General features: G+C 31.7%; 2 protein-coding genes across 4 annotated transcripts in view; one reads left to right on the forward strand and one right to left on the reverse strand.

The window, feature by feature from the left end:
* The first annotated feature begins 21 nt into the window (after positions 1 to 21).
* On the forward strand, positions 22 to 8,872 carry LOC108687165. The gene is made up of 13 exons (XM_018192788.1): positions 22 to 230; positions 713 to 937; positions 1,371 to 1,625; positions 2,993 to 3,201; positions 3,770 to 3,974; positions 4,606 to 4,876; positions 7,167 to 7,244; positions 7,321 to 7,588; positions 7,808 to 7,941; positions 8,055 to 8,236; positions 8,325 to 8,423; positions 8,507 to 8,679; positions 8,762 to 8,872. The coding sequence occupies exons 2-13, from the start codon at positions 841 to 843 to the stop codon at positions 8,864 to 8,866; spliced, it is 2,076 nt and encodes a 691-aa protein (XP_018048277.1). The 5' UTR covers positions 22 to 230; positions 713 to 840; the 3' UTR covers positions 8,867 to 8,872.
* The window catches only part of LOC108687875 (protein lin-52 homolog), a 1,525-nt gene continuing 638 nt past the window's right edge, over positions 8,605 to 9,491 (reverse strand). The window contains exons 2-4 of one of the 3 annotated variants that reach the window (XM_018193911.1): positions 9,340 to 9,417; positions 9,171 to 9,260; positions 8,605 to 9,099 (exon numbers count right to left, since the gene is read on the reverse strand). In XM_018193911.1, the coding sequence (XP_018049400.1) occupies positions 8,966 to 9,099; positions 9,171 to 9,260; positions 9,340 to 9,417 (302 nt within the window). In that variant the 3' untranslated portion in view covers positions 8,605 to 8,965. Of the gene's footprint in view, positions 9,100 to 9,170; positions 9,279 to 9,339; positions 9,418 to 9,491 lie in introns of all 3 variants that reach the window. The other 2 variants (XM_018193902.1, XM_018193893.1) reach the window with 2 other exon arrangements.

The following is a 9,491-nucleotide window of genomic DNA, read 5'->3' on the forward strand; positions in this document are numbered from 1 at the left end:
ACCTGAACGTGTGTGGTCGGCCTTATGATTCTGTCGTCATTGCATTCGCCACACGTTTACGTTCTTGAACTTGCACAACTTGACTTGATCGCACTTGGTACGACGATCAGTTACGATCTATCAACAGAGAGAGGTACCAGCGTGAATCACGAGAAGACTCGAGGAGTTACGACTCACGCGATCAACTATTTTCCGATTGTTATTGCATCGCGCCTGACGAGCGAGTATTAGTAAATACGCTCATTTGATCATCTCATCAAACTTTTCTTAACTTATTATTGCAGGAAAATCATAATTTTATAATTTAAAGCAGCTTTCGTAATTTTTTAATTCTAGATAAATGTTTTCTTTCAAAATCATATGATAAGAATTTATATAACAATAAAATTGATTAAAGATTACAGATTCTTAAATGAAAGTTTTCCTCAATCACAAAATCAGGTTATCCATTTTCTACGAAAAAAGATAAATATTGTATTTTTAATTTACATGATTAAAAATCAACTATTAATTATTACTTTTACTTTTATTACATCAATAATTTGATATATCAATAATGGTACATCAAATGCATACTTGATTTCTTGTTTATTAAAATGGTTTGTATTTGTAAATACGTCGTGAGTTTCCTGACGGTGATAATTTCTTAAATTCTTTCGTGAGAATTATACAATAAATCGAATTGGAAGGTGAAGGCTGACGTCTTTTGCAGTTTGTAGTTAGTTAGCTTCGTGGAAAGAATTGAAACGATTGAGGAGACCGAGAAGAATATCAACGGCTCGAGAAGAGACAGATAAATATTATTTACTACGATCCTCCCGCGCTAACTCGAACACGAAGATGAAGCTACTTGCGATAGTTCCCACCTTTTTCTCTTGGTTAATGATTGTCGATTGCGTGTTGACTACGAGATTTTGTGGTCCAGAGACGGGAGACGGTAAGTTTTAAAATCACAGTGTAACAACAGTGTGATACCTAATATAATATACCAAACTTTAATAAGAAATGCAACATATAAATCGATCGTCGTGGCGATTTATTAAATATAAATGTCAAGATTGACGAATTTTATAATTAATGTTCATTTATAATGTAGATTAACTTTAATCTCAGTTTAATTTATTCTTTATCTTTCTCTAAGAATTATAAAAAGTAAATTAAATTGAAATTAAAGTTAGCTTACATATTGGTATAAGAAAATGTTTTTATTATGACTTATGCAATCATGTTAATGCATGTTTTCATTTCATAGCAATAATTGCTCCAGTTTTTTTCAACAAAGAGATTATTGTTATTGAACAAGCATTTATTGCGACAAACACGTTCATTACCGAGTATCCTTGCATCGAAACACCTGTTCCTCATTTCAGATTTTCAACGCGCGCATGTCGGCCTGATTATATCGCCTATAATGTCCAGTCGAAAGATACGGGAGATCGAGATTTATTGGAATCACGCCAGGTATCGACCGGGCGATACGATCGCTCTTTACACGGGCGAGCCCACGAGCGGCCTCGAGCCAATTTATACTCTAATACCAAACGCACCGAGTGGTATAAAGAGGACCGGATTGCAGGCTACGTTTGTTCCCACCTCGAATCTCACGTTCGTTCAGCAATGCTTACGTACGTATGTGACATATACACACACACACACACACACACACACACACACACACACACACACACACACATCGCAATTACATAATTTCGATATAGATTATTAATCAAATCAAATATATTATAACATAATTATGTACGAGCAATTTTTTTGCATTTCTCCAAACTTGATTTTTTTCTAAAACAAACAATACGAAAATTGTCCCTTTAATTATTTTTTATGTTTTCTCATTATTATCTTTATTATATTAAAAAGTAAAAAACAAAATTGAAAAGAAAAATGTATGAACATGTTTTATATATAATTATATATGTTTATTATGTATGTTTATACATATTTATATATATTCATGCATGAAAAAATTTTTTCTTTTTGTTTATACTTTGTACATTTGGAATCTATTTTCCCGTGTATTCGTAGGCTTCATACTACAGAAAAATAATTTTTATGATGTTGATGATCGAACTTATTTAAAATAAAAATTTATAGAGTTTATATTCTTATCCAGATGTGATTATAGATTTTTATCTGTTAAAAACAAATTTGATTCATAAATAGATATAAATTGATAAAATCAAAATTTATCATAAAATTCATGAAAAAAGTATTTCATGAATAAGTAATTCATGAATAAAGTAAGAATTTAATGAAACTGAATCTTATGAACTTTGTATATTTATAGAATCCTTTTAAAGTTTTTTTCTTTGTAGGTTTGTAAATTAAACATCAAAATTATTTTTGTTTTCATCAATATTTCAACAAAATTTCTTTTAGAAATATAAATTTTTTATATTAATTAGTCACGTCTTAACATTACAAAATAATTTGTTATTGACTTATGCCCAATTTCTTCACTTCTAGATAAGTTGCGGATATATTTTATCCAGAAGATATCTCTATTGTAATCTGGGAGATATGGATAAAGTTATTTATAGAGGTGAAAAAATTGGGTATTATTTTTTGAACACTAAGAATAGTACCTAACAAATTATTTTTTAGAATTAGTAACTACTTACTTTCACAACGTAATTTTTCCTAACCTATACATGCAAATAGTAAATAATAAATAATAATAGGTATAAAAAGATGTTTTTGTAAATATTTTCAGACAAATATATTATATACAGCGAGTCTCGAATATAATTTTCAAATTATAAAAATCTTTTCATATATTTATATTGATTATAATGCACAAAAAATATCTGTCCATCTGAATTTATTGCAAGAACTAAATTATTTTTTATAATTCGAGAAACTTTTTTATACTTCGAGAAACAGTCTAAAGGCTGTTATATTTCTATTATTTTCTTCTTGTCATATATTTTGATGGTTTACATATATCCGAGCTTAACACAGAATTTCGCTTTAATAGAGTACCATGTTGCTTGGCTGAGAAATGACACGGTAAGAATGACAAACTGTCTGCAAACACAGCCTCACTGGATGTCAGAGAGGAGGGCTATCTTAGGATCACTGCCGATGAGCAGGGTATTCTTACCCGGTACTCACGATTCTGCGTCTTACGAGATATACGTAGAAGCGAACTCTGAGAATTTCGTCGAGAGATATGTGATAACGCAGGTAAATTCTAAATTAATAATAAAACTAAACAATTGCTTTATTTGCGTAAATCAAATAATCTACAAGTTTATCTCGTTGCGTCAATATTGATTCCGAATCAGAAGTCGCATGACTACAAAATCTCTGTTTCTACATCAGTTTTTCAATTGATTCGAGATTTCCTTTCAATTTAAATAGATTGAATTCAAATAGATTGCAAAATTGATTCGGGATTTCTTTTTGATTCAAACAAAACGCTTGTTACGCTCGAATAAAGTTTAATCTACAATATGCTCTTTGCTTTCTATTTCTTGCTTTTTATTGTTTGCTTTTTCCCTCTTTATAACCGTTTTATCGACAAATATTGCTTGTCTCTTCCGAAATTAACTTTTATCTCGAGCAATAAGAAACAAAGAAACAGGATAAGAGGCAAAAAGTAAAAAGAAACAGGAAGCAAGGAATATTGTAAATCAAGATTAATTGGCAGAAATATTCGAGCGACATTAAAGAGAGCTTACGCATTAAAGTCAAATAAGAATTAAATATGGAATAACCGTTGCTGGTAATCGTTAGGATAATTAAACTGCAGGATGTAGACGTGCTCGCGCAATTGATCTACGGAGTTAGATATCTCGACATCAGAGTCGGACATTACCCCCATACTAATATAGTATGGTGGGTGAATCATGGAATATTCAGTATTGTTCCTATGCAGGCCATCATAAATCAGGTGAAGACCTTCCTCGACAAGACGAACGAAATCGTAATATTCGACATCCAGGAATTTCCAGTTGGTAATATATTTTAGCGTTAAAACAAACGGCCAACAACTCTTATTCAGGCAAAAATAATACAACTATGAATGCAACATTCTTTTCTATGCTCTTTAAAATATACGTGCTTTTAAAATACATTTGAAATACTGTTATGCTAGAATGCCGTTGTTGAATTCATTCGCAATACTCTTACATTAAAAATGCCATTGATTCAAAAGATTATTAATTTAGTGTAAAATTTTATATAATAAACAAAAAACAAAAATTAATGGATTTTGGGAATTAATGAATTAAATTATAAAAGCCATTCGTCATATATTCAAAAAAGATTCATCAGATTCTAAAATACCTTATCATCTGATCTAATTATCATTATCGGAACTAATCCTATCTAAAATCTTTTTTGTTTCGTATTGAATCGAAACGAGTACAACGGATTATGAATAAATGAAATATAGAGAACAAAACACAAGGCTAACATTACATCATGATGTGATTTATCAACTCTACTCAATTAATAATAATAACAACAGCAAGATTATGCAAGTCGTAGCTAGCACTTATGTAAATTATATAAATTATATCTATAAATATATTTCACATAAATAATAAAATTATTTATGTGAAAATATGCTGATGGTGTTGTTAGGCTTCGGAAAAAATCTGGCGGTACATCATGACTTCGTTGCATTTCTCGAAGAACAATTTGCTGGGTACTACTTGCCGAAGAGTTACGGATGGGCCAGTACGCTAAATACGATCTGGTCATCCGGGAAAAAACTTATTATTGGTTATGATGAGAGACGAATCGTCAATCGCTATGAAAGTATATGGCCTTGTGTGACACATCAATGGGGAAATGTTAGGACTATCGAAGACTTGTTCAACCATTTGAATCGCATCGAAACGGAAAGTCTTGGGTATGTGAATCTTATAAAACCAAATACTAAATAGTCCTAAACTATCTAAGACCATTCTTTTCATCATATCTATTTTTGATAATCGAGTGAAGTAATGTTTTTCGCAATAAATTACTCGCAGATTTAAGATTCTCATTAGTCATTAACAACATATTAATATTTTTATAAAGATGTGTGAATATTTTATAAAGATGATTTTATAAAGATTCTTATTAGCATCAAAAATTGTTAAAATATTTGTCAATTTAAAAAGTAATATTACTACTCTGATTCTATTCATAACTGTTTCAAGACCGAAAAAAATTTCGGCACGAGGTTTGTAGAATGAGATATGTATATAAAGTCACATAGAAATATTTCAGCAATAAGATCCGACTTAAATATAGGATTTCTCTTATTTAACTAGATCTATTTTTGATTTTATAAATATTTTCGCTACTTGAGAGGTATTGTTTCAAGTCAAATATATGACAGACGGATATCTTAGTACACTTACACTTCATCTAGAATCTAGGTCTTAATAACCTAGGCTGAACCTATTAAGTTTTTAATAATCTTAATTGTTAGCTGGGTATGTAAAAAAGATCTTTAATTTTGCTCTTTATCTCTGTACAGCATGAAGAGATATAATCTAAATTTAGAGCTGGGCATGTTTTTAAAATACTTTTATTTAAAACACAGTATTTGCAATACAAGTGTATTTCCACGAAGCACATAAAAGTATTACGTATTTTGTATTTAAAATTGAAAGATTGAAAGTTTTTTGTATTTTATAATATTTTATAATAAGATTGATTGTCAATCTTAATATTTAAAATGCAAAATATAAAACTTTTATATACTCTCATGAAATACAAAATACAAACTTATTTTCACGTGCTCCTTTAAAATATAAAATACAATTGTTTTACAAATATTGTTTTTTAAATAAAAGTATTTTAAATACATGCCCTGCGCAAATTTTAATTTCGTCAATCTGGCGATTCTCGTTTCAGACAATCTAAATCAATACCAAGATCGGCGATGGCAGAACTAACGCCCAATACGTGGGATATAATTTTAAATCGGCTTGGAAGTATCCGCCAAATGGCGGAAAATGTTAATATCAACGTTACAAATTGGTACAACAGCAAATGGCAAAGCACAGCCAATATCGTTGCTGTCGATTTCGTTCGATCGTCCGGTATCATCGAAACCGCGATTGAATGGAACGAAAGACGAAATTCGCATTGTTAAAATCTTTCCTATTCCCCGTAATGCGAGAATTGAAAAAACGTACAAACTAAAGTTTATTAATGCACATTAATTCATAGTGCACATTATATATTCGAACAAATCAGTTTTTATACAAATACTAAGTACTTAACTTATTATTTTGCTTCTATGATTTTATTTACAGTTACATGTTGTATGAATATTAAATTTTATATACAAAGTGGGCCATGTAATTAAGCAATATCTAATAAAAAGATGTAAATATCTTTCAAAATTCATTCTTCATTTTTTCATTAAAAGTAGAAATATAAACACATATTTTTTTTTAATTCAAACCTATTAAATAATAATATTGCTACGTGTGTGTGTGTGTGTGTGTGTGTGTGTGTGTGTGTGGATTCATCGCAGTATTTAAACAAAAAAATTTAAATATCTCGTTTTAATTAGGTAATTTAAATTTACTTTAATATAAAAATAATTACATCAACCCTCTATTGCCTTCTCAAGAAATCTAGGTAACGCAGTTAATCACATAATACGTTTGCTTTTTCGCGTGATCATCATAGTTCCGCCGGATATGCGAATAATGCTCTAGTCAAGGTAACCCAGAGAAACGAAATTGTCGTATACAGGTACGCGATGCAACGAAATCAGTTCATCATCCGGTACAGACGATGTTAGTCGCGAATACGAAACTGACGAGATCTAATCCGTCGCGTTTCAATATAGAAAATGATTTATATATAGACACAACTTACATATAGACACGATTTTCAGAAAAAGAATCTGAGAGAGAACGATAATCTCTTTAAAAAGTCGACAAGCTGCTATATTCCTTTTATGAAAAGAGTCGTTTTATTAGATTTCGCTATTCGAAGTCAACTGACAACGTCGAGATAACCACTTATACGAAACTTTTATTCTCGTCGTGTGACCATCTCGTTTGCATTTATATCCAGAAAATGTGCTGCCTGTTGCTACTGCTTTTACTGCCAATCGTAACTTCGGAGTTGTGCGACAATCCTTGGTATCAGTACGATACCATTTGCCAAAATAATTCTCTTTCTTGTCCTAGTGATCAAAAATGCGTGTTCATCGAGTACTGCCCGGGGGTTGTATCCCTAATGGATCGAAACGCGCTTTCCTCTCACAGGTAACGTGATTATTGTCTTTTTATATCGAAGGGACGAGTATACATATTTACACACGTCGATTTTTTTTAAGCGCAGATTACGACAAGCGGTATGCGGGTACGATCGAACACATGTAAAAATTTGCTGCAGCGTTAATAGTTACATCGAACGGCCAGTATATCCAGATAGAAATCTGGATGTATCCACGACGCAACTATCTTCAAATTTTCAGTGTGGAAGAAGTATTGTTCGGAGTAACGTAAACATTTTAGGATCATATCCTTTTGTCGCAAGAATCGGTTTCATAAGCAAGTACTTTGCATGTATACGGAAATACTTATATTATACAGAATGTCCCAGAACTGCTAATTATCTCTAAAGTGTAACACAGCTGTAAAAAAATCATCAATTTTTCATTGATGATATTAAAAGTACTGATTCCAAATTTATCGATGAAAATGCAAGACAAAGAATTTCTGTGACATCATGTACACAGCAAAAATTATATACATATTTTGTTCGAAGGAGAGAAAGAGAGAAAGTTAACTATATTTCTTTTATTATATAAGACATGCGTTTTTAGACTGTTAGCAAAAATTCGCTTTTAGATACATTAACGGGTGAGATCAAATATTCGTGCAATGGCGTGATTGTTAATGAGCGTACTGTATTGACTACAGCTACATGCGCACTCGCGAAATCGGACAGATACAAATTGTACGTATATAGCAGTCGAAAATAAAATATAACGAATGATCGTTACTCATATTTTCGATCGTAGCATTAAATTGTAGCATGCAGTAATTATAATAATCCTTATTTATCTTTAGATGCTCTGTGCTTATTGGTGAATATAATACAGAGTCGAATCCAGATTGTAATAATTTGTTTTGCGGACACAAAACCAGTAGCCACGACATATCGTATGTAGTAAAACATCCGGGCTACAACGCCGCAAGTTATTCCAACAACGTTGCCTTACTTCGCTTGAAGAAGGCTATCGAATTTACAGGTATGTACAGTTCTTAAATATACAGTCGAAGATACTGTGATGATCACAGCTTCAATATGGGAGAAAATAGCAATCCGGTCTTCTTCAGCCACAGCTCAACCAATCTGCTTTATACCGGAAGACAGATACGTCAGCCTAGGAAGTACATGCACTGTTGTCGGCTGGGGAAAATTGTTAGGTCAAAAAGGTATTAATAGAACAAACTATCATAAAGCATAAACTGTAAGCTGTGTTTATGTAACGTTCAAGTGCTGTAACCCTGTGATCCAGCGCAACCATTGACGCAACAGTCATTACAACTAGAACTCGTACCTAAGCAGCAGTGCTCGGACTATATAAGCCAAGCTCTATCTGTAGAATTATGCGCCAAAGGAAACTGTGAACCTTGCTCAAGTTACAGCGGTAGTCCTCTGTTATACAAATATGCGGACATGTACTTCTTGGTATGTTATCAACATAAATATTTACATATACTACAAATGTAGTTCACATATTTATGTTTTTCATTTTTTATTTTTTAATCAGGTTGGAATCCTATCATTTGGGTCTAGTTGTGACTCAAGCACCATTTTTCCATCTGCATTTGTAAATGTACAGAGATATACAAAGTGGATTTTAGAAAATTCTTAAAGTTAGAAAAATATAAAAAACGTCTTGAAACGTTTCTTAAGAATGCCGATTGTGGTATTACATTTTCACGAGTTTTATTTTTTGCAAATCTAAAATTGATTATTTATGTTTAAATATATTCAAATATTTGCCGCGTGTCATTTCCTTAGCCTCTTCTAGACCCAGTTGATAAGCTAAATCGTGCAGTCTTTTCACTTCCGAGATAAGCCCGGTCATTGACAAATTACCCAGTTCTGCAAGAAAATATTTTACGGTATTTAGCAATGAGATGAAGAATTATATGTTATGCAGCATATCAACTCACGATGCACATGGCTTATGTCATCCTGCGACATCGCAGCCCAAAAACATGGTTCTGTCTGCGGTGAATTTTGAGCAACAAACTCATGTACACCTGGAACTTCATTGCTCGCTACATATATGATGTATTGTGTATACATGACTCATAAATAATCCTTAAAAAATTTACTCACTCTGCTCAGGCCATAAATCAGGAGATGCTCTGTCCAATTTCTCTAGACTCATGAGACTCTCCTCTATGCAAGACAAGTCTATAAAACAAGAGTCAACTATTTTTATTTTCTTTGCAGTTGAAATACTTTTATTATAATATTAAAAAACATTA

Source organism: Atta colombica, unplaced genomic scaffold (genome assembly GCF_001594045.1).
Source record: "Atta colombica isolate Treedump-2 unplaced genomic scaffold, Acol1.0 scaffold102, whole genome shotgun sequence".
Classification (NCBI taxonomy): Eukaryota; Metazoa; Arthropoda; class Insecta; order Hymenoptera; family Formicidae; genus Atta; species Atta colombica.

What these genes read in the sequence shown, in the direction of transcription:
- LOC108687165 (XM_018192788.1), top strand. Translation starts at nt 841, where the DNA reads ATGAAGCTACTTGCGATAGTTCCCACCTTTTTCTCTTGGTTAATGATT. An exon ending in AGAGATATGTGATAACGCAG is followed by an intron (nt 3,202 to 3,769) that starts GTAAATTCTAAA and finishes ATTAAACTGCAG; the next exon opens with GATGTAGACGTGCTCGCGCA. An exon ending in CATCCAGGAATTTCCAGTTG is followed by an intron (nt 3,975 to 4,605) that starts GTAATATATTTT and finishes TGGTGTTGTTAG; the next exon opens with GCTTCGGAAAAAATCTGGCG.